Consider the following 26323-nt stretch of genomic DNA (forward strand, 5'->3'; position numbering starts at 1 on the left):
CTGATTAGGGGTTGTCATCTTCCTGCTTTGTCAACATATAGGCTAATATCTGCTGGCGGTTGTCCTGGGGATCATGTGTGTTTTGCATAAATTGTCTGTGCCCACTCAAGCTGCCTTACTCGGAAATTCCCCACAAATAATGTAAACATTCATCATGTTCTGTTGCTTTGTCAATGAAAGAAAGAACAGTCTTTGTAATATCCGGAAATATCGCCATGAAATACAATTCCGATTTAAGCTGGAGGAGTAGGTAAAGGCAGCATCCTGATGAAATTATTTGAAAGTCACACTACAGGCAGCTCTTTGTTATAATAAAATGCCTTTCCAGTGCTTTTTTCACATTTGCTTAAAGATTGGTTGCTGTTTGAGTAGATTTCACATTTATTACTATGACAAATTGTCCTTCAAGTGGGAAATAAGTATAAACAACTTTTAATTTAAAGCAATTTTCAAAACATTTTATTTTTAGTAAATTTAAAACAAGACAACTGCTGTGATCTAAATATACAATAATTGAGTATTTGGACCTTGAATAGAATACATAACTCCAGCCCTGGTCACTTTGTCCCTGCCTTAAAATAATGAGACAGAAGCTAAGTGCCTGTACAGTGTTCTGCTAGTTAGAATGTATCCTGCAGGCCTCTGTGAAAGATGGGCCGGATTTTTCTGGCAGCTGCCACTTCTTGTGTACATTATTTAGCTTAACTTTCTGCCTCTGACCTCCCTGGCTCCCTGCTACACCACATGCGGCGTCAGAGAAAACCCTCCTTCACATACACGTATTATGCAACCCCCTCGCTCCCTGTACTTGTTCCTCGTTCCCCCTCTCCTTCCGCCTCCCCCTTCCTGACCTCAGAGCTTGTCATCCCTCCCTCCATCACTTCCATCTCTGTTTTCTCCTTTTCTAGGATCAAGTTTTCTCTCCCCACTGTCTTTTCTTCGCCTCCTCACCTCATCCTGCCCCCTATTCGCTCCATTCCCTTCCTCCCTCCAGCATGTGAAAACACCTGCTTCCTGCGACCTGTTGTGTGTGTGTGTGAGCGATTGTGTGTCTGAGTATGAGAGCGTGCAAGTCCATATGTGCACCCATGCCTGTGCGCGGTCATATATTTTAGATGGGAAGCTTGTTAGTGGATGTTTTACAGGACAGCAGCACTACATCAGGCGCAGTCTATGAAGTCTTTGATGGTAGGAATTGACCTATCAACAGGAAGTGAGGTGCTGAGAAACACAGAATGCCAAACAAGCCTGCACCCAAATATCGTTTCACTGCAGAGTTTTGCATTTCAATCCGATGTTCTGCTTTTGAACTCTCGTGGCGAGGAAGCAGTCAGAATGTAAAATCATTTTAGCTCAGAGGACAGGTGGAGCTGTAGATTTTTGTATCCCAGCCCTTCCTCCTGCTATAGCAGGTTATACATCTCTGGCACCTAGTGGGTATGATGGTTAATGAGAGCAGTTTATTGCCAACCATAGTGTCCCACTGTTTTTCTGTTGATGTGAATAGCCTTACAGCCTTAAAACTAGTGGAGGATGGGAAGGCACTACTGTTCTTACCTCCCAGTGTTCTGGTCTGCAGGTGGCTGGCAGTGCTCTGACGAATGATGACACTAGCGAACACACTCAGTACACTCACAAACAGCACAGTAGAAGTACAGTAAAGCAGTGCTGGCTTGGGCAACCAACCAAATCCTAGCACAAGTCATTCAGTTTTATCCCACAGCTCGGCTCTCAAATGACCAATCTTTGGGCTTTATTTAAGTACACACTGGCTCCAATAGTGAACAAATACATAAATAAATAACAGTCTGTATTTTCAACAGTCTTCTTTAATGCTTCCTTTTTGTTGCAGTTTGTGAAAATGCTAGAATGCTGTCTTTGGGGAGCTTGTTATAGTGTCTTTTAGCAGAGGCACTGGTTCCCCTCTGTGGGAAATTTTACTGAAATTTTAGACTTGCCACAACTTCACTGAAGAGTGGAGAGCTTCGGGGAGCTTTTAGTAATTCAATGCATCTCCTACTCTTTAGATGAATCAAGGAGGTGTCTTGATGGATATGCAATGTAGTCAACATATGTGCAAATGAAGTTAAGTCCACTGGACAGAGAAGAATAAGGGGTGAATAGGTCATCTGATAAAATACATTGCAGTAAAAGTATAGATATGATATTATTAATATAAAAATATATATTATTGTTTAACTACTACTTCTATTTTTGTCTCACTTTGTCTTGTTTCATTTTTGTCTCCCATTCAATCAATCTGTCCTTCAGTACATTACCCCAGCGAGGGCTCAATAAAGTCATATCTTATCTTATACAATATAATATAAGAATGTAATAGCATGCAATGAATATACTGTCCCAGTCTTTTTTTTTTTTTTAAACAGTTCAACATGTGGGAAAATGTGCTTATTGACTTGCTGAGAGTTAGATGACAAGATTGATTCCGTCTCAGAAGTCACCCTTGGATACTTTAAAGAAAAGGGCAGGCACAAATACTTGACAGGTGATTAGATCAACCATTTGTCAATCTCTTTCTATCATGGGCTAACTTCAACCGATCAGATCAACAAACTATATGACTCCAGTCAGGAGAAGAGCAAAAATATCTTTTCCATTGAGTAAAACCTCCAATGTTGTTCTTTGCTCTTCTTTCAATTGAATATAATCTCCAGTTCTGATAGAACTAATGCTATTGCCGTATCTACGCTAGCCTCTTTAGGAGGCGCCATTCTTGTTTTCGAACAATTGCTTCTTACTGTCGTCACACCTAAAGCTGCCAGTAGTACCTCATAGGATGCTGATTGGTGCGAACCACTGTGGTTCTGCCACAAGTGCATACATTGAAGCCAGGCAAGATTAATTTTTGTGTGATTTTACGATCTCCTGAATCTAGCTAATTTGATATCTACCCACCTTAGTTTAGCACAAACACTGGAAACACTGAAAATCGGCTAGTTAGGCTCTGTACGAAAGACAAAATACGCTATCTAGCTCTTAAGCTAATTAATTAACATTCCTATTATACCTCATATAACTCCTAATTATTAGGTGTGTGCAATGACTTGACATTGCGTCTTAGCTGCAGTGATGTTGCCAGACAACCTACATAGGCTCCAAAGTTACAGCTTCTGTCAGGCCAAGAAATAGTCTCCCATGTAATCCCATCTAAAACAAGATAACTAGATAACAAGGTAACTAAGAAAGCAAAAAAGTTTATATCCCAAACCATTCCTTTAACTTTTACCGTAACACCTGAAAGGAATCATTAAGACACTTTCCCAGAGTGGTTCCAATATAATTTGGATTTTTAATTGAAGCACATGGGGACAGGGCTCAGGCAGAGTTCTCTGTATTATATGCTTTCAGACATTAATGCCACAGTTAACCTACTTTTCCTTAGCAAATAAAATACAATTATCAAAGTAGCATAGTAATGAGTTTCCGTCACAGAGGTGTGGAAAACAGTAAGAGGTGTAATAAATTAGCTTCATATTTTATGTTTCTCCTCTACAGGCTTGTCCTCAAAAGTTTGTTTTTATTCCACAAGAGACTTTATATACCCTAAATTCTGGAAGTGTTTATAAAAAAGACTCATGTCTTCTCTTTCCCTGCTAGAACTCCACAATGTTATGCAGACTTACTAGGGGGTGCCTTAAAGAACACTGTCGCAGGGCAGATTCATCTTAATTCAACAGTCTCCAGAACACAAAGATATAGCACTGGTCATCATTAAATAACGATTTATTTTTACTGGTCCCATGGCTTTGTCATGAATGAGTAGGACAATTTCTTCTGAAGCCACCAGGTCTAGGAATGCTGTAATATCACTTCTGATGTCTTTGACTGTAATTTCTCCACCCCACTTGGCATGACATACCTCTTTTATCTGATCCATCTCTCACTATTTCTTAAAGTTAACTATGCTCTGACCCACTGACTTGCCTTTACGCTAACAGCCAAACGGAGCTGAACGGATAAACAGCTGATGTCTGAACAATGGTGACAAAACTGTGTTCAGGAAAAGTCCAGCGATTTATTTTTAGGGCGCTTTGTGGCTGGAAGGCCTGGGAGGAAGCAGGAAGTCAGTGTGGTTGTCGTGGGGATGGGAGGGGAACAAAAGAATTGGAGCAGACTGAAGGGGAAATGGGCGTGCCTCCCATTAGCCAAATACCTACTGACCACAAACAGATTCATTTGCAAGCACTGAAATGTGAAGTCTTATTCAGGGAGAGACTGCATAAAGAATTTTAAAGAAAATCTGCAGAAAGAGAGTGGTGAATGTCATGAATTAAACAGAGTTTGATTCATACACTTCCTAATAGTGCTGGTTTTAATCTAATGCTTTAAAAACATGAAGGGTCTGGAATATTTTTACAGTCTTTCATCTTAAGGTGAGAGGTGTAAGCTTTGTTCCTCATACTGGCTGTCAGTGGGGCAGTGATGGATGATGCCAATATTGTAGCAAAGTCCACTCCCTAAAGTAGCTGAGCTTCCTGCCTACCTCCTACCAGGATACTACTAACTATTATGAGTAGATATTGCCCTGAGCCATGAATTTGGTATTATTGCTCTTTGGCAATGGTATATTACACCATGCTTTTTCCGAAGCATTGCATCAACTTGTAACAAGGAAGATGTCGAGGATGTGCTTTGTACTCACATCTGTTTGTAATATTCATTGACAGGATATTGAGGCATACTCGAGGTCTGGAGAGAGGCCAGTTTGATGACCTCTGTTATTTGCAGATGATCTTCTCCCATTGGCTGAATTGGACCGCATTATCGTGTATGTGTATTGGAATAGTCCTATCATGGGGAAAGATGTCCCAATCAATTGGGGGCTAAGCAGCTGCCATTTAAAACAAGATAACTAGATAACAAGGTAACTAAGAAAGCAAATAAGTTTATCTCCCAAAATGTTCTACCATTCCTTTAACTTTTATCATTACACCTGAATTTTTGTCCCTGTCCCCATGTGCTTCTATTAAAAATCCAATTTATATTGGAACCACTTTTGGAAAGTGTCTTAAAGTGTCTTTAAGAAGTGGTCCAAAAGTGGTTCCAATATAAATTGGATATTTAATAGAAGCACATGGGGACAGGACTCAGGCAGAGTTCTCTGTATTATATGCTTTCAGACATTCTCTCTCTCTTTCCCTGCTAGAACTCCACAATGTTATGCAGACTCACTAGGGGGTGCCTTAAAGAACACTGTCGCAGGGCAGATTCATCTTAATTCAACAGTCTCCAGAACACAAAGATATAGCACTGGTCATCATTAAATAACGATTTATTTTTACTGGTCGCATGGCTTTGTCATGAATGAGTAGGACAATTTCTTCTGAAGCCACCAGGTCTAGGAATGCTGTAATATCACTTCTGATGTCTTTGACTGTAATTTCTCCACCCTACTTGGCATGACATACCTCTTTTATCTGATCCATCTCTCACTATTTCTTAAAATTAACTATGCTCTGACCCACTGACTTGACTAAGCAGCTGCTTCTCTGGAAGGGTCAGGGTCAGTTTCATATGTGAGGGTGAAGTATGAGATCATGAGATTCATGACTCTCAGTTTGGTGCAGTGGCCACAGTAATAAACATTATGTCAGACCCTGGTGATGAAGATAGTACACAGCCACAAAGTTCGCTTTTTCTGATGCGTACCTGTTTGTGTGCTTAGGAAAGTCACAGAAATTATGCAATTTCAGTTTCTATGCAAGATGATTAAAAGACACTGTAGGTCCAACCACACACATCCTTTGTGAAACTACTGGTAGCCAAGGGGCGTGGTTTAAATGTGATGACTAGCAACAAAAGAAGACAAAAGTGGCAGCGCCTCATGAGGTTAGCGTAAATACTGCTATAGCATCTGATATGTTAGAACTATAGAGTATATTTCATTGATGTTTTTCACTCTTTTCAACTGGCTTCAATAGGAGTTTGATTTACCAGTAGGCTCCTCTGGTGGTAGTGCTCTCCTACTGTTGATTTGATTGGTTGAAAATAGCCAATGATAGACTGTTATAGTCAGAGAGTTCGTCCAATCACCCCCCAAGTATTTTTTGTCTGTCCTTTTCCAAATAGTTTCTAGCGGCACCTTTCCAGATGGTTCTGTGTAACAAACCGTCATCCTTGTATTGTATTACTTTATATGAAAGATTTTCTGTCAAAACACAAAGAGAGAATATCATAATAAAAGTTTAACTTTCAAAGCCTCATGTTGGTGTTGTCAAAGATATCTATTTATCGATACATATCAACTCTGAATAAACACAGCCGTGCTTTCTCACTCTCTTTCCGACAGCACACACACCGCTATAGTGCCCAGATAGCCCTGCCTCCTCCCACTCTTCTAACTATGGTAGAAGTAAATTCATTTGGATGCTGTTGTTTTTTTTTTTTTGAAATATAATATTTTATGCCTCAATATAGCAATATTTTTCAAGGTATTGTATGGAAGTTAGAAATTCCAGTATCGTGACAACACTACCTCATATCATATTAGCTTTAGCTAAACTTTGGAACATGAGGAGATCAGCATTGTTTTGCAGAGAGACTTTTGAAAAACATGAAGCTATTTTTTTTTAAATGATCAAGAGAAGGAGTCAGTGATGTACTCATAGACTAGCAGTGTGGAGTGATCTGTATTGCTCTGCTTGACCTGTTTTACTGTGAACCCATGATAAATGACAAGAAATTGATAGATGGATAGATGGAACAAATATGCCACAACCCAGAGAGGAAAGAACATATGCTAAAAATGTTATCTTCATTAATTTGTTGTCTTCAACAATTTCCATCACAAAAAACTTAAAGGTTTGGTGGAAGCAAAACAATAATATGAACATATGCATTGAGTGGATATTTCCAAAAAGTGGACTTTGAGCGAAGAACAGGATAAGTTGGCTGACAACAGAAAATCACAGAGATCCCATTTTGCACTGGCCTAATATAATCACATGACCTCTGTGTTTGCTGAAATATGGAAGGTTATTTGTGGTAGAATTTTACAAATTACAGACGTAGCAGATTTGTACTAGATTAAGATCACAGACGACCTCTGCAGTTCCCCTGATAATGCTAATCCCATGTGAATATGACTTTATACTGTAGCAATACAAATCCCTCACAATAATGACAGCCCTGAAAACAACTGTACTTGTTGTGAATATAATTCACATACAGTAAGTTTAAGTCCAGCTATATTTAACATGTGATTCTCAGCTGTGAGAAACATTCAGCTGTTTTTACAAACCGTCCCTCTCTTTTGTATAATGTATGAGTATATTAGCATTGGTGTCTGTGCAGATTTAGACTTTCAGATGTGACCTTTGTTGTCTAAATGTCAGGGAGATTGGAGAGGGAGCCCACAGAGGTAGGGCAGGCTTATGTAATCTGCTCACTCTGCGTTTCACACACATGCACACACACAAGCACAGAGCAGGAAAAAAAAAAAAGCTTGTTTGAGGACGGTTGTCATATCTCAGCTGTGATGCCTCGTACAGCTCTCTGCAATTCACTGAAAGCCTGGCTTTCAGGAACCTTTGCTTTTATCAGCATGTATGTGCAGAAAGTGGCCTGGAAATTATTTATGGCTCTAAAAATACTGATATAGTGCACCCCTTTGGTGTTATTCTTTTAAACTTATTCTGAGGTCTTTTGATCCATCTTAAAGCTCTCAGCTGAATGTGAAGACAGTGCAGTTTGGAGAGGGCTTTTTGTGTCTGTGCGTGTTGGATGGTTGACTTGGTGCTGACTGGATTGGGAGTGCTGGGACTGAACTGAACTGATTCCCATGCATGAATTCATTCATGATCATGTGGTGTTTTCTTAATATGCCCACAATGAGAGGCACCAGGACAAGTGCTGCAGGCTGGTGATGCGCTTATGTGTAATACAGTATTCACCTTAAGTATGTGAGGCTGAAATGACGACGTGCATGCCAATGGCAAACACGTGCATCAGATGGGAGCTGGAGTCCTGTCACTCAAAACACTTGCAACACAGAGTCATAAAGAAACACTGCACCCAAAAACAACACTTTGAGTACCAAATACCTCCTGTAAGTGGCTCTGAAACATGCTAAGTGTCAGCTGTAGTCAAAAATGATTAACAATGGTTTCAGTGGACCCAAGCACCCACAGAAACTTCTCAGAACACTCCTGAGGCACAACTCCCTTTCCTGGTATCTATCCGTATGCTCAGTTATGTTCCAAACAGTCATATTTTTGACAAAAGGAATCAACTTGCAACTAAACTTGTTTATGTTGGCCCTGAGCATTAAAAGCTAACCAAGCTAGCAGCAACTGCAAAGTGTTTATTTAGCCATATGCCGGTGCAAATGTGACACTTTGGAACATATTGAGCATATGGAATGGCAGCCTAAGGGATGGTTTGAGCAGTTTCTACTGACATTTTGATACCTTTTTCCTGCCATGAAGCTGGGTTGAATTATTCAAGGGAATAATTTCTTCATACGTCATTGCTTGACTTCATTCGTGACCTTTAAAATTATATTGGGCCAAAATTATATTGGATGTGACAATTGGGGGGAGTTTGAATGTGTGTGACACTCAGGAAATTGTTACCCATTTTAACAGTCATTTCTTTTGTATGTGCGTGTACCACATAATGTCTTTCTCTGCTCGGAATCATGTCACATGATTGCCACATTACTGCACAGCACTTTTCTTGGGGGCCTGGAAATGAGATTCACCATAAGTACTGGGCACACCTCAGTGCCTCTGAATATCTTTTTCTGTTCCACAAATTACTGTAGTGTTTTGTTTTTTTTTTAGTTTGGAGGACTGTAGATACACACACCCTTTAGCTGTGGTTTGGAACCGTGCATGTTTCAACTGTTAGCCGTGTTTTGATGTACTTTCATTTATTTAGAGTAGCTTTTCTGAGCCCCAATGTGTCTTGCTCCTTTCACTCAGTTACTCACCTACACATCTGGAGGTTGCCTCTGCAACCACATACTGATTTATGGGACACTACACAGGTCCACTGGGGCAGTTTGTGGTTAACCAGCTGCTCAGTGGCACCTCGGCTGTGGTTATAAGGTTGACACACTCACAAATCAGTTTAAATCTATTATGCATTTCCCTACCTATGTTTTAAGTGTATAAATCCAGGTTTGAGTGCATGTGTGCTCACATCAGCATACATAATGATTATTAAAATGTATCCACAAATGCTTAAAACACACTTGAGCCTAGTCTAATTACAATATTCAGAGTGTTATGAGCACTTATGCTATTAAATATGTTACTCAATTAAAGAGGAGCTTCACTATTTTTACACATTCAGATCAATTAACAGGGGTGCGACCTCAAGGGCAAAATCCTCAGTCAGACACTGGGGGTGACTAACAGGGAGGGAGGGTATACTCTCTCTTAGGGCCCTCATACACAAGGTCGACTATCGCTCAATGTCAGGCCATCTGTGAGTGTCTGTGGCCCTAGTTTTTGCTGTGTGTCTCGCGCTGTTGGCCCTTGCCGACAGCTTTTCGGCCGACTGAGCATGTTAAATCAGTGGTGGAGCCAGTCGGTGAGAAAAATCACTATGATTGGCTGTTTAGCTAAGTGAATCAGAATCGAGAAATGGAAAAAGAAAGGGAAAGCCCCTGAGCCTGTCGCTGGACAATCCATGATTTCAGCAACAAAAAGACCAAGGGCTGAAAATGCCAGAGCCATTTCAACTTTTTATCAGACATATTCTCAATCAGAAGTGATGATATTAGTGAGAGTGGTGTGAAAATCAGAGGCAAACATTGCTTTATCATAACAAGGTTTAGTATATCTGCAGTCCTGAGTGTTCCAGCAGAACGTACTAGCCAGTTAGCTGCAACACATCACCAAAATGTTGGCTAAGTATGTTTCTGCAAAACAGCAGATAGGTTAAAACTGAGCGTTCATTTATGTTGCAAAATTGTGTAGGTTGAACTTTCTGTTTCTCTCTTGTCACAACACTGTGCTTATGCACAAAAACCACTTGGTTAGAATTAGAAAAATATCATGGTTTGGCTTAAAATACCTGTTTTGGTTGCCACGTTCACGGACGCAGATGGTCCAATTTCCTGCGAAAAATAGCCAGTTTTGGTCGCCACAAAAACTGCAGGAAATGTCTGCAGGTCTCCTTAAAAAGATTCCACTGGTGTGTGCGGAACTACAGGAGGTCGCCTACAGAGGTTGCGAAACTGATACACAACTACCTTTCTGAATCTCAAGGTAATGTATTACTGACGTTGGTGACTTTTTTTGTCAGTAAGACTCATTTTGCTGTTTTGGTCGTCTTTCCAATGTGATGTTACTGCAAACCAACTACATTACTGTGTAAAAAAACAGACTGCTCCTGTTTTGATAGCTACTGGTGTTTATTACACAAGAAGAGCTGAGAGAAGAAACATAAAATGTATTGTCTTTGTACAGTAAATCATGTTATACACAGGGTCCCAACTTTTTTAGAAAAAAATATGGGTTGTTTTAACTATCTTAAGAGTAGACAGAGAGTTAAACCAAACTCTATTCTCAAAGCAGGTGATTTATGGAAGGAACTTTAGTTCCACCATCAACAAGAGTCTTTTCTCATTTTCTTTGATCTACAGGCACAATCGGCAGACATTACCTTTACTCAGGTACATCATTACCTAATTTAGGATGGAGTTTTTTGCCACAGACTTACCTGTATTGACTGTGTTCCCACACTTTGCTATTTTCATACTATCTGTGGATTACCTGAGGCCACAGATCTCTTCTTTCACTGTCCTTCGCAAGTAAAAAAAATGCTGGACTTGACTTACCATGGTCATTCTCACAACAGGGAAGAGACATATGCCTACTCTCATGTATGGGCGCAATCAAGTGTCGATTTGGGGGATTTGTTATGTTTTGCTTAACAAACAGAAATAAATTTAAATAAACTGGAACGGATCCGTTGTCATACATTCAGAAAAGGTAGACATATTTAACATATTTTTTACTGGATATTTAATTGGGTAACATTGGTATTATCTCAGTATTGGCAGTGACAAAAAAACTCAAAAGAATATATTGTTATGCCCATGAGTACCCTATACTCAGCCTCTGGAAACAAATATACATCTTGTGTGGCTGCAAAGGAGTTTTATCAAGTCTGATAAAATGCCCCTGATGATGTCATTGGGCCTAGGTATTACACATGTTTTAACAGAAAGCAACACTGGGAGTTCAAAAGGTGTGGGTATTTACCAGTGTAGATTGTGCCCATTCACCATTTAGTCTGTCAAATGCAAGTCTCAAAGATGTATGGAAGTGTCATACTAAATTGGAGGCTTCCTTAAATAAAAATGTACTTGCAAAGTGTAACATTACAGTATAGGTAAATCGTAATGATGCAAACAGGTTATTATACAGCATAATTTGCAATGAAAATATTACTTTTTTTCTTTTGAAAGACCTGTGAGTGTGAAGACTGGGCTGCATCACACTCTCTTTAACATGAGAAAAACTGTGAATTTGATCACAGACTATTTAATACTAAATGAAGCAGGAAATATGCTCCTGCACATAATGTGAGGGTGCCAAACCTTTTCCTGTGACGTCCCTCGATCCTCTCAAATAGCATCACATGTTTCTAATCCTACTGTTGTGATACGATCACTTAATTTGGTGCCTTTTTTTAAATGTATGCAAGAAAATGCAGTTATTTAGGATGAAACCACTAAAAGATTGAAACTCTCATTTTTGAATCATGTAGAGTTGCTTATGATTTGAATGGAACCTTTAAATACCTGCTGCTTGCATCAGTGATGTTCGTGTGGTGCTCCAGGGGTAATGCAGAGTGTAAATGTTGTTGATTATCAGATCAGCTGGGCACACTGTATCTGATTGATGCGTGGCCACAGACAAAGCTGACGTTATGCCAATAAAATTACAAGATGGTGATCACTTTGAGGAACGTGCATCCATTATTCTGACATTTATTCTCCTTCATCAGGGGCTGTTAATGATAAATGATAAATCACCAGGGCACGGTGATATTTTTAGATGGGGTGGGAGATGAATGAGGTTATGATTCTGGCCTCTGTGGTCGATGTAGTCAGCGAGGGGCCGGCTGTGCCCCTCCCCCGACTGTAGGTGATGGCTGAAGCCGGTAGTCTAGCAGCGGAGCGCTGATCAGTATTAATACAGGACCGCCTCTCAGCCTCACAGCCGATCTCTCTGCGGTCCCCACTCACCGGAAGGCAGCTCGGCAGCTGCGAACAGCCTGCGCACAGCCTCTCTCTTGTTTTCTTTGAGAAGCTATTGGCCTGAGAGTCGGTCGGTTTAGGGGAAGAGGCGAAACACCGGCAGGTGTTCTCTAGCGGGGAGAAATCGCGGTGCAGACTGATGACGATGATGATGGTGAGGATGATGCATCTCTTCCCGTGCCTTTATGAATTACATCGCGTAGTGTGAAGAGGCGTAGGGGCATCCTTTTCTCTCCATTTCTTGCCTAACTGTAATGGTGGATTTCTCGGTCGCACTTGAGGCGACGTGTCTTGACGGGAGAGCTGAATACCGCCCGTCACTGAGAGCGCATCTCAGCAGCGGCCCGCAGCGCTGCGCCATGGCCTTGGATGTCCAGACGTGCGCGGTGTTTACGGTGATCGCGGTTCTGGTGCTTGTGAACGTGCTGTTGATGTTCATCCTCGGTACTCGTTAATGGATCTGCGCTTGGGGCCCAGTTCGCAGCGCACCACACTTTCACACAGGAGAGGAGAGAAAGACAGTGCGCGTTGGTCGAGAGCGGGGACACCCGGCGCTCCATCACGGCTACGCGTTGAAATGAATGACGTTGGTACAACATAATGTCTTTCTGTTACCCCCCTCCCCAATCCTTCGTTATGTCTTGTGTCCTCTCACCGTTTGTGATAGCTAGTGTTGTGTGGTGGTGGTCGTAGTTGTGCGGATACAGATCTGTGATGCTCTTACCTTTTCTGTGGTGACTGGAAATTCATATCCCCCGCATATAAACATGTCCCCCCCTCCCTACGTCGATCTCCCTCTCTCCTCCATGTTGTATATTGTGGATTATGCGCATGGATTCAATGTAGTCACTAATAATTTGATTTTTGAAAAAATGATTCTGATGGTCTTTTTTTAACAGCAGCCTTCTGCTGCGTCAGGACTTGTTTTGCTATTGTGATCCACTGTAGCCACATCCACAATATGGCAGCTAATAGCTGAGCAGTGATCTCTCCACTGAAGCAAGTGGGATATTTGTTGCAAATAGCGGTGCAAGTGAGAGGTTTGTACTGTTGATCACAGACTCTAGAGGATCATTGTAATCTCAGCTGAACAGTAACCAATAGCAGGCAGGGCTAGGCCTAATAAAGGAGGGCCTCTCCGTCACTCCAGGTTTCCCCCATTTTAGATGCAGCTAAACTCAGCTCCCATTTCATAGCCCACAATATTCACATTTCTCCCGTTTTCAACATGTCAGGGTGGCACCTGTTTCTCAAGCCCACACGTTATTTCACTAACAGAGACTAATAAAATAATTACTAGAATATGTGCATGTTTCTTACAGATCTTACAAGAGAAAGGGACTGTCAGATGGAGATAATATAGCCGTTTTCTTTTTTTTCCACATGCAGTGGCATAATCTAATAAAGGATTGGAGGCAGGTGTCATGAATGTTGAATGAACGTCAGAAATAGATATGCTAAAAGCCTATCCCAGAGCCGTCCATGACAGTCCTATTAATAGGGATGGTAGGCAGGCTGGGTTTTTTTTTTGTGTGTTTTTTTTTTTTTAAAGGTGCTGTATGTGCTCTCACACACTCATGGCTAAGTGCAGTGTTTTCTGTGTGTCTACTTAAGTGGCAAATGTTGTACTGTAGGTGTAGAGAGAATTTTTTGGCTGGCCATGTATTATGAACACAGATACCTCCATCACATGCTGAGGCATGTGGGCCGGTGTTTTCATCACTGTGGTAAAGCATCCTTCCAAGCGGGGACCCCCACAGGACTGTAAACATAGCAACACAGTTTTGTACACCGCAATGGTTAACAGTGATAGCATAGTGCTACTTACACGTGTGTTCACATGTAAGCATGTGAGCATGTTAAGTTGCATGTGTACGTGTGTGTGAGACAGCCTTGGTGGGTGTTATCTGTAGTTCCTCTTTGAATCAGAGTCGTGCACACTTCCCAAGCGTTCACACATTTGCAATTCCCCCCGGGGGCAGGTGCCTTCTAATAGAGTTCTGTTAAATGCTGTGCAGTCAGAAGTGTCAATGTGCGGATGGTGTGTGCGAGCGAGACAACAGCGTGTGTGTGTGAGAGGATGTGTGTGTATCTCTCACCGGTTTTAGGCAGAGCATCTTTGATTGGCTCCCAGACTCGGGGTATAAGTGTATTACATAACAGGGTTGGCAGACACAGGGAGGACGGACCGCGAGACTCACACGGTGCGTCGGAAAGAGAAGCCTCTTTCTGGAATACAGCACCTTGTTACTCAACATCGCAGGCTCAGCTCTTGCGGAGGACCATCACCTCGACCGCTACCAAAAGAGATTTAATTATCATGATTGTATGAACCGGACTTCTCCATGCATACACTCTCTGAACAGTTACATGCCACAAACATGGTAAGGCTGGCTAAAGGCGTGTGTCTGTGTGTCTGTGTGTGTGTGTTTGCTCAGGGATGCTGTAGGTGCTTTGGTGCAGATGTGCTATGGCTAGAGATAGAGGAGGATGTTGGAATGCAGTGGAGCTGCCAGTGCAGTGAATGCTGATGTGTTGTGCTGCAAAGATGATATAAGCGAGGGAATCGGCTTTCTATTATTACATATTTCCTTGTCAGTCTTCATGTCTGTGCTGAACCTGAAACAGAAAGCATTGTCATGCATGTCCATGTGTAACGTATAGGGGATAGATCTCCTCTGCATTCATTTGCATTGACCCAAATACAGGTTCTGCGGTTTAAAGACGGCTGTTTCGCCCTCTGATCTTTGATGTTGTAACTGCAGTGTAACCATAATGATGACATAGGTCATTACAGCTGCTAGACAACCAAGTAATGATGAGTGTTGTGGCAAGACTTCTCTGTGTTTGTGTGTTTACTGTGTGCCATTTGATCAAGCTAGGTATGAGGTTGTGCTAAGGCAGGAATTGGGGAGATTGATTATGTAATGCTTTTAATTTATTCAGACATGTAGAGGGAAAAAAGGATGCAATGTATTGGAGAGGGCAGTGCTGATCTCATTAGGGAGATGGAGGGATGAGTTGAAGGAGAAAAGTAAGCAGGGAAGAACATTGGCTGTGAATGGATCTCTATCTGTCTCTCTCCCTCGCTTCTCTCTGTCTGTTGCCTGTATTACAGCAGATTGATGGGGGACTGAAGAGATTGTGCTTGGAGTGAATGGGGCTGAAAATGGAGTGGTGTGCTGGAGGTAGGGTTGGAGGGTGAGGTGGGAGGGAGGGAGGGGATTAGGGCGAGCAGACATTACAGTGAAGGAGCAAGAAGCAAGACTGACCTCAGTGCCAAGGCTCATCTGTTCTGTGGGTGCTGTTTCAGGCAGAGGTCCTGATGTCAGACACTGACGGTCAAGTAGAACTGATTTGGCTTTTCTGGCCACTGGCTATTCCCGTGTGTGTGTGTTTTTTTTAAAACTATCCATTTGTGTAATGAACGATCAAATCGAATTCCTTTTCCTGAATCAACAATGATTTTTTAAAACCTTTTTCAGTACTATTCATTGGTCCTGTTTCCATGGCAGCGTGACACATGTTTTTGTGGTAATCCTCCTCTTTTCCTGTAGTGGAGAGCTTTGAGATATAGGCTAGAGCTATTGTTACCCCAGCACCCAGCCCTATGAGGTACCTGCTTTAATCAACCTACTCAATGGCATCTTTGATTTTAAAACCAGCAGAGACATGGAGACATGGGACTGCTCATGTTACTGGATTCTCTAATCTGATTGGTTTGTCATCTTAATAACAGAGTAGCTTTTACTCACTGGTCACTCTTGACACACACACACACCTAAATTTGGAAATATTCTGGTGCATCCTGAAGTGTCCTTGCCTCATCCTGTCATCTTGTCAATACCAGTGAAGCATCCTCATCTGTCGCCATGACGACGGCTGCTCTCTCCCTTCCAGGCATGGATGTCCCTCCTTGTGTTCACTCCTCTGCCCTGGTTGGCTTATATCCCCCATAGCTGTCTCAGTAAGCCATCAGGGAAGTAGACTTGTCTACAGGTTGAAGGGGCATCATAGCTGCTGAGTCTGAGAGCTTAAATCCTCACGGGGGGTCCAGTTGAACACAAACAAACAAACACAGACACACACACACACTCTGCTCATTCTCATGGACATTTCTTACAAACGCACTGCATCAGCACATAGGTGGAATAGCATTTTTGTGCTAGAGTGATGAGGTGCATATCAAAAGGTTTTCCCATCCAAGCATTTAATTTTAAAAGAGGCAAGTACTGGTAAAAAAAAAAGAAAAAGAACAGAACTAGTTCCATTTAGAAAATAACAGTAGCTCAGTATTAATATGCTAAAGCCCTAATACAAGTAAATAATTAATTTAACGTCCATCAACGTGACATCCCTGTCTCTAGGCCTTTGATAACTCCTTACCTAGAGCCTAAGCAGCTCCTGTCAGGCTTGGTTAGCGCTGGCTGCTCTGCCCACAGCCCCAGGGACTGGATGCATGGTTAGCTCTGGACTGGAGAATGCTGATGAACACTACTTTGGAGCGAGCAATTGGAACAAACAGTTGGAGCTGTGCCACAGATGCATACAGGAGTTTTTATGTATATGAAGCTAAAAGTACAGCTGCATGTGTGTATGTTTGTGAGTGTTTGTGCACATCTCAAGGCACCAAAGTCCTCAGTGTGATGGATGGTGAGGCTGCTTGGTAGATGGATGATGTCACACTCAGGTCCTTCCCTAGAACATTGTCCGCTGTCTCTTGTCCTTTAATGAGAACAACCTTTAGCCTTTCCAAATCCCCGAAAGAATACTGGTCACCTGACAGCGATCCTGTGCCCTTATAGGCCATGCCCATGAAGCATATACACAAAATAACAGTCTGCTCACGTGCATGAGCATAGTTGTACAATTTAAGCGTTTACTTTCAGTGCTGCATAATGTCCACATTACTTATTCATGATGCTAAAATCAATAGAAAAGATTTGATGAGTCATCCTTGCATGTTTCAAGCTGCAGATAAAATAACAAGCCCGGGTGACAGCATGAAGGAAGGGAGATTATCCCTTCACATTCGTTTGCTCCTCAGCATTTATATTACATTAACACATGTAATTATTCTAATGTCATAATGGGCCAATTACTGTCCCTGCGTGGAGACTGGTGCTGTGCTTCTGAACACTGTGTTGTTTCTCCACTAATAGCTCTGCCTTTTTTGTCTTGTTGTATTTTGTTGTGTTGTACTGTGGTCTGTGTCGGCTTTTGTGTCGTTCTATTTGCAATCCCTAAGCTGCCAGTGGGCCCTGGCTTTGAGGGTGTGTATTTGCATCCATTAGTAATCTGAGTGGGTTTAACAACAAGGATTCACACACAAATTGAGGCCAAAATGAGGCTGAGTACTGAATTACAATCACTTTTCAAATTTGATTTCTATGCTGTTTTAGATCACATGGATCCACATTTATTGGTTTGTGTCTGCAGTGCTGTCCATGCTGTGTCAGTGGCTGCATGTGATGAGAGTAAAAGCATAAGATACAGCCTGTGTCTTTCCCTCCGATTTCTCCAGTTGATAAGTGGAGGTTCAATCGTCAACGCTGAGGCGGTATGGGACCATGTGACCATGGCGGACCGGGAGTTGGCGTTTAAGGCCGGTGACGTCATCAAGGTGCTGGACGCCTCCAACAAGGACTGGTGGTGGGGCCAGATTGATGAGGAGGAAGGATGGTTCCCTGCCAGCTTTGTACGGGTGAGTTAGCTGCAGCCATGGCTGGCCAGCGACCATAGACACAACACACACCCACACACACAGAAATGGAGGCACATGAACATATGCACAAACGCTAATAAATACCCAGAGGAAGGTGCACATGTACAAGTCTTTTTTATATACTCAAAGCACACACAATGATATGCTTGCTCCACACGGTTGAATAATACTGTATTTGAATAATACATAACACTCAAGAGATCAGAGAACAGCTAGCTAAGTGCCTTTATCGGGTGTTCAGGGACAACGAAACAAAGATGCTGATGAACCCCTTTTTTAGTGTGGCATCACCTTCAACTCCTACCCTTGAAAACCACTTAAATTTACAACGTCCTCACTTTACATCGCCATTATGTAATCTCACCCACATGTGAGCTCAACTAAATTCCAACACAAAGGTCTGATGAAACAACTGTATGTTATTTTGTAATTCTTTGACTTTATTATTGAGGGAAGAATTAGCATCCTTGTTCCACAGCAGAGCACTCCCCTCTTCCCCCGCCCTCCACACACTCTTCATGGCCATCCCCACCTCTCCACCCTTCCATATTCACTCCTGAGAGGGCAGGGCAGACAGGCTGACTGACTGTCGACCAAAAAGTATCTCTCTGTTCTGTCATTCTCTCTCTCCAAGGTGGAACCCCACCCTCCTCAGCCCCAAACAAAACAGGTTTTCTATATCAACCCCATAGCAACTCCACGGTTCCAAAACACCACGTCAAAGGTGCGTTTTTTTTCCCAGCTTCATCTACCCATCCAGCCTGCCCGCCCGCCCACCCGCCCGCCCGCTCCAGTCTGTCCACACAACGTTCCCTCGACATTACCAAACATTAACGTTCCCATGGCGTTCTCACATCATCCTCAACGGGGTCGATAGAGAGGCAGAACTGATGAGTCAAAAGTAAAACAGAACTGATGAGTCAAAAGTAAAAAACTAAATGTCTTCTTAACGGCCTGTAGTCAAAACGCTACAAATGGATTCATATAGAATAAGATGGATTTTGGAATCACGTCATGCTTGTTTCTATTTTAAATATTGATATTTTTTTCAGCACTCTATTTACTATTGACTCTGACTAATTCTCAGTCTTAATGCTGCGCTAGTAGTTCTCGTCTGCAGTCAGTGCTCTACCACCCGTCACTCTGCTTGTCTGTGGCGCTGCATTTCTCATCTTGTGTTTGGCATTCTACCCGTCGGTTCTTTGATGTTCTCTTGGCAAACTGTGTGTCATCAGGTGTTGGCTGCTGGACATCTGAAACCACGCTCACTTGGCCCTTTCTATGAGCAAGAGTGGAATATGCTATGTGTGTGGATCTGTGTGTGGTCGTGTGCGTGTTTGTGTCGGTGCATGTGTGAGGAAATTGTGAGGTTGTGTGCGAGTGTATGTGCATGCATATGTGCAGGGGGGAGATTTATTTGAGTCACACACAGGGCCGAAGTTGGGCATTGAATATCCTCTGGGCACCAGTCTCAGAAAGAGGCTTTTTTAAAACTCTGGAGTGTTTGGCAGTTTGTCTCTCCCCTCTCTGACCTGAAGGACCAACAGTCTCACTCTCTGTCCAAACTACCAGAGACCCTCTAAATGAAGCTCTGTGTGTGTGAGATGTGTGTTCATGTATGTGATGTGTGTGTGCTGTGTGCATTCATGTTCATGAGGAGTGAGTAGTACCAAAGATTTTGTGACGTGAAAACCTAAATGTATCTGCTTACTAATACTCTCTTCATCAGCTTTATTCACTTACCACTAAGCTGAGCACATTTCTTATTTAAGTTCACGTGTGTGTGGCTCTATGTGTGTGAATGTGTTCTGCATTCAGCTGTGGGTGAACCAGGAGGACGGAGGAGCGGAGCCAGCCGAGGGAACCAGCGAGGTACAGAACGGGCACCTGGACCCGACCAATGACTGCCTGTGTCTGGGCTCGCCCCTTCAGAACAGAGACCAGATGAGAGCCAACGTCATCAATGAGATCATGAGCACAGAGAGACACTACATCAAACACCTCAAGGACATCTGTGAGGTACTAAACACGTGCACACACATACAGTACATACGTACACTCTAATGCTCCAGGGCATGCTTTGATACCAAAGAGACCGTGAGAAAAGTAACGGTGAAGAACTGAATGAACTGAAACGTGTAGGAGAGAACAAGCAGCCCCTTTAATGCCACACAAGGGTCCATGATTCTTAACACTCCCACATTCACACTTTCATTCAAAACATGCAGTATTTTTTCTGTTTATTTCAATACAGTCCAAAAATAATTCTCTTTCTGTTAGAAATGAAAACACACAGTGGCAGCTGACACACTTGGAGTGATCCAGTCCAGATTAAATTTGTCATTATATTATGAATCATGGCGACGTGACAAACTAGAATTCACACCTAATAAAATTAAACAAATGCCTTGCCAGTTGTTACATTTTAAGGATGGCAAGCCTTTTATGAAGACTCAAATCATGACACACCCAAATTCAAATTTAAATACAATATCTTGACCTATTATTAAAATCATAAATTTAAATATATTAGTAAGTAAGTCCCCCCTCAGTCAGAAATGTCTTTTTTCCTTTTTCCTCCAGTTGAATGCTTGAGCTTTGAACACATTCAACACTTAAAGTGTAAATGTTCTCTGTGCTCATTTAGGGGTGTTGCAATATTGCGATATTCATGACAACCGTGATATTAAGAAATTAAATGTTGATATTGTGTTCATAATGCACATATGATAATATCGTATGAATAGTCCAGGGATGATGTTGGGCCTGGTGCATCTTTTTTAATAAGTTCAACTGTTTGCCTTTTCACCAGCAATTGAGTCGTTGATAGTAATTTCTTTTTTCCTCATCTATGGTTACAGACTCTCTCTCCACCTCCCTACACTCATATTTTGAGGGTATTTTATTTGCCAAAAAAGAGACAAAACAACAAAGTTAAAGATAGATTTGATTGCTAGCATTTTTTTTTTCAAGTTACTGTCGATATCACAGTAATATCCTTATTGTGAATTTGTTTGGCCACGATTATCATATAGTGAAAATCTGTGCTCACTGAAAATCTGTTTTTAAGAGGCGGGGCTATGAGCATTATTTGTGATATCACTACAGTTTGGAAGCCAATCCTGGACCAATATTTAGCATAGACAAGTGCGGTGTGGAAACTTGAAGCCTCTATTGCACATACAGTACTAACAATGGACTTTAAAGGGAAGTAGAAGACACCTTGTGTTCAGTAGTTATAATTGTCAAATGACAAATACTTTTTTTAACGATGTAATTTTACCCTTTTTATGGAAAAAACATGTCAGACACATTAGATAATTGTTATGCATGCATCAGTACATGCATGGATGGGATCTTTGACAAGTCTTTCTTTTTTTAATGTTAAATGTGAATTTCTATAGCTTAGCATGTAAAAGGCCTGGTCTTACATGGCGCAGTGCTAGTCCACTGTGTAGCCTAAAACATGTATGCATGTACAGCACAGACACAGGATTTATTCAGTTTCATATTGTTAAACACTGAACCGTTTTATCCTTGCATTTCTGTCGCAGTCTTGATATTAAAATCAAGAAGTCAAGAGGAAGCCGTGCCACATGATAATTGGTTCAAAAGAACAAATATCTATGGGAATAGAAAATAATTGTTAGATTATGTTAATGTGAACTGATGACCCTCCATTAAGATTAACAATCATAACCCCCTAGCTCCATTTTGTTTTATATATATGATAGAAAACATAACATAGTTTTAATGGATCACTGTTCCATATTTATCTCACAAAAAATCACAAAAAAACAAGTTAGTTGTAATAAGAATGAGTAATTCTATACCTTTGTATCAGTATTTTAGGTGGGCAAGGTTTTATTGTGCATATTCTGGCTTATCTACAGTACATACTTCCACAAATGTTGCAGTAGAGCTTAAATTTCACATGCTCACTTCCAGAGAGCCCAGTTTTTACACCTTGCCATAAACATGCACAGGCAAGAAGAGTAAATAGCTATTTTTGTTTGCAAAAGCAGATATGGAGAAAACAGTCAAAGGTGAGTTTCATACTTTGTCAGAGCTGTTTTTAAACTGTGTGTTACAAGAAGGTAAAAGTAAAGGCTTTAAGGATTTAGGGAAGCTTACTAGAGGAAAGAATTGCCGTGGAGTGCCTGCACACATGAAGTCAAAATGTCACTAAGCTGTTGATATTTTCCTGGTTCTTCAGGGAACACATGGCTGTTAGTGGCTGTGCGGTGAAAGAAGCTTCCCATCTTAATGTAAAATACAAAATATATATACAATCATTTGTTTTTTATCTTATTATTTTGGAAAGAGATATATAAGAATTTGTTTTAATCTCATTTTTGATTATTTGTATTGAAGATGAATTAAAACAAAACATAAAGGCCTAGCATTTGTATTTCAAAAGAGAGAATTCTGGGTAGTGGAGTGTGTAATAGCAAAAAACCTACCTCTTACTGCAAATCTTTTCCCAATGTGCCAAAGCTTCAGGGCATTTAATTAACCACAAGAATTGAACAGACAAATTGGGGCCACAGTTCGACCTAGACAAAATTGTCTCTGACTGCACAGCTTCTAAGCTTCTAAGGAGTCATAGTTCATTTTGATCCCAGTAAATTATATTTAAGGAATGACTTCACATGTTTATTACAAAGAATTAGCCAAAATAGTATTGAGATGAAGCATGCTAAGGCTTTTTCTGGAGCGTTTTCTGACTCACAGCCTCGCAGCCATGTCACAATCCAGGACCTACCAGTTAAACTGTATCTCCCCTGAAAGCCTCACGAAAGTTGTAACCCATATTGTTGCAGGGATACCTGCGCCAGTGCAGGAAGCGTGTGGACATGTTCAATGACGACCAGCTGAAGGTCATCTTTGGGAACATCGAGGACATCTACCGCTTCCAGATGGGCTTTGTCAGAGACTTGGAGAAACAGTACAACACAGAGGAACCACACCTCTCTGAAATCGGACCATGCTTTTTAGAACATGTGAGATGTGATAGTGTTTACCCTTTTAGTCCTGTTATTCTTTTAATAGCCCTTTTTTAAACACTCACAACAAATCAAACTCGTACTTGCTGTCCATCTGAGTGCAGCCATATTTGCTAATAATTTTGTTAAACATCTTATCTCAAGATCAGAACTTTTATCTGATCAATTATCTTGTTATCTTGACTTTATAGTTAAGCTGTGGAGATAATTAAGTCACCAGCAAACGGTTTATCTCAAGATAATGAGATAATTAAGTCATGATCTTGAGGAAACAGCTCTTATAAAAATTTTAGCAACCAGAGCTTTTGTACGCAGAATGTTTTATTTAAAAGATGTTTTCCTCTCTCATCATGCGTCTTTCTACTTCTTAACTTCTACAGCAAGATGGTTTTTGGATCTATTCAGAATACTGTAACAACCACTTGGATGCCTGTATGGAGCTGAGCAAACTGATGAGGGATGGCAGGTACCAGCACTTCTTCGAGGCCTGTCGCCTCCTCCAGCAAATGATCGACATCGCCATAGACGGCTTCTTGCTCACTCCTGTCCAGAAAATCTGCAAATATCCGCTCCAGTTGGCTGAGCTTCTCAAATACACCGCGCAGGAGCACAGGTACTGCACGCTTTGGCCAAGGTCACGTTTAATCTGCTGATTGTGTCGCTTTCTGATGGTGGCCCATTTGTTTCTAAAAAGGAGACATTACTGATGCATCGTTGTGCTCCAGATGCATTATGTTGCAATTCAGCATTTGCAGGTGTCGGGTTTATTCTACTGAAGTGGTGATTATCAACGTATGAACTGAAACAAATGTTGTTTTGCACTGTTTTACCAGCTTTCTGTGAATGTTAGAGGAAAACATTTAATCAAGGAATCTCAGTTTTATTAAAAGAGCATATTACAGTACTGTATTCACAGTCGATCATTTTCATTTCAATACATGGCCATAGGATCACTGCATAGAACTCTCGATATAAATAGATCTGCAGATTAAATATGGATTTGGGCATTTGCTGGCACATGCACAAGCATCAACATTCTCCACACACACTGTACGCACAGCACAGAAGTGCAGTACACAATCTAAACATTTGCAGATGATCTCTCTCATAACACGAGCATCCAGATGTGCAAACTCATGCGTGCAAACCCACAGAAACATGGTGTAAGTGATTCAGCGTCTCTCAGCCAGCTCCAGGTCATTCACAAACCATGCGTTCTCAGCCAGAGAGGGACAGGTGCCAGCTCTGCCAGCTCTGCCTGCCAGATCACAGTGTTTGACTGTTAGGAGCTGTGGAGAATCTGCCAGATATAGGCCTTCTCTCTGTCACACACACTCGCAGCGCTGTCACACACACAAGCATTATCTTCCAAAGTGAGGATTGGATCTGTAGCACATCTAAGCCAGAGGGATAAATCCAGCTCAGTTAGCATAGACGCAGTCAGAGTTAACTGTGGAGAGAGAAAGTGGCTGATTAGAATTAAATAGCACTGTGTTATTTTGACTGTGCTCCAGCAGACTGCTGTTACTTGAGTTTATAACCCTCGTCCTTTAATAGGCCACTCTGTATCATTCACTACTGCAACATTACATGTCTTCTTTAAAGGTGGCCGATATCCAAGAGCTATAACTTCTCCCTTTAACACCCCAGGAGTAATTATGTGTGCACTGTGTCCATAGTGACTATCGATACGTGGCAGCAGCGCTGGCAGTAATGCGGAACGTCACTCAGCAGATCAACGAGAGGAAGAGGAGGCTGGAGAACATTGACAAGATCGCCCAGTGGCAAGCTTCTGTTCTGGACTGGGAGGTATGTGTATGTGTTAGACTGTGGAGTAATTACTGAGCATCTGATGTTGTTTTACCGGCAAAATCTGCTCTGGTCTGTTTAGTCCATCTGTTAAGTCACAGACTCTTCCTAGAGATGAACGAACTTACATTTTACTCTATAAATATGTCACTAAATGTAGACAGTTTTACAACGCCAGTCGTTTACTTGGTAAAAACATTACATTTTGTGTTTGTGCATGCACATAAAATTCCTTACATCCGCACTGCAGTCAGTGTTTGTTCCTGTGTAATGGTCAATGTTCTTTCTCAAACAAAGAATGGGGGTGTTCTTAATAGTTGTACGTAATCCATTACCATCGGAACCAGACTTCGGTTCTATCACTAGCATGGATAAGCGATAGCATCGATTTTAGCATGGATAAGCTAACGGAATTAATGAATATTAGCAGGTATAGCAAAAGTTCAAACATAAGTTCTTCTTGGATTGAGGAGTTGCAGAGTTTATTCCTGGGAAAAATGTAACCTGTACTGTACATTTACTGCTACTAGATCATTTATAAACCATATACGCCAAGCTTGGAGGATTACACATGACTCCTAGATTACAGTATAGCAATACATTCCATTTTAGAGAACAGCTAACATTTGTCACTTTGAGCACAAAATTAAGTTATTTATAAAGAAATATTTAGCGCAAAGTGTGGCTCATCAACATTGTCAGGGAAGGACTCAGAAGATATGAAATATCATAAAAATACCAAAATACACTGGAGTTGGACTTTAAGTAACTGCTTGAATTCCTCACGTCTTTTTAACAAAACAAAAAAAGACTTTTAAGCTGTTTAAAATTACTTCTCTCAATTTTAAGTAGTCCTGTCACTCTGCTAACAAACACACTATCATCCTGCCAGCTGAGGACCACTGCATTGCATTGAGAGCTTCTCTCACTGACACTGGTTTTATGTTACTGTGGCTCACTAGTAAACATCAGCTAACGGCTAGGTAACATAAAGAGTGACCTGTAATTCAACAAGGAAAAAATGGAAAGTTGCAAACTCTAAAAAAAAAGCCCATGTGCTTTCATTGCATATAATAATATAATATAAAAAATTGAGGTACACCTGACGACATCACTATGACATCATTGGGGTACATTTAGACTTGATAAAGCGCCTTCAGACCCACAGAATACATTAGAACTGCTAATCACCACTGATCTTTACTGTATGTGTAGAATTAGTGAAGTCAAGCTTTTGGCAGTAGCATCAGTTACATAGTTCTGTCTTTTAAGTATCTTCTTCATTTATAAATTGCGTATGTGTGTTCTTGTGTGTGTGTGTCTAGGGGGATGATATCTTGGACAGGAGCTCGGAGCTCATCTACACTGGGGAGTTGTCATGGATCTATCAGCCGTACGGACGTAGCCAGCAGCGAGTCTTCTTCCTCTTTGATCACCAGCTGGTCCTCTGTAAGAAGGTAGGCTCTCTCGCTGTCTTTTTGTTCACATTCTTCCTTTTTTTTTTGATGACTTTGTCAGCTGAAAGCCTGCTGATAAGCTAAAACA

General features: G+C 41.4%; 1 protein-coding gene across 1 annotated transcript in view; it reads left to right on the forward strand.

Moving 5' to 3' along the window:
* Positions 1-26323, forward strand: part of LOC141013480 (uncharacterized) — a 48829-nt gene that overhangs the window by 11845 nt on the left and 10661 nt on the right. The window contains exons 5-11 of the mRNA XM_073487232.1: positions 17763-17942; positions 18598-18687; positions 19782-19982; positions 22787-22966; positions 23350-23582; positions 24649-24778; positions 26104-26235. Coding sequence (XP_073343333.1) covers positions 17763-17942; positions 18598-18687; positions 19782-19982; positions 22787-22966; positions 23350-23582; positions 24649-24778; positions 26104-26235 — 1146 coding nt within the window. The remainder of the gene's footprint in view (positions 1-17762; positions 17943-18597; positions 18688-19781; positions 19983-22786; positions 22967-23349; positions 23583-24648; positions 24779-26103; positions 26236-26323) is intronic.

This window comes from Pagrus major, chromosome 18 (assembly GCF_040436345.1).
Source record: "Pagrus major chromosome 18, Pma_NU_1.0".
Lineage (NCBI taxonomy): Eukaryota > Metazoa > Chordata > Actinopteri > Spariformes > Sparidae > Pagrus > Pagrus major.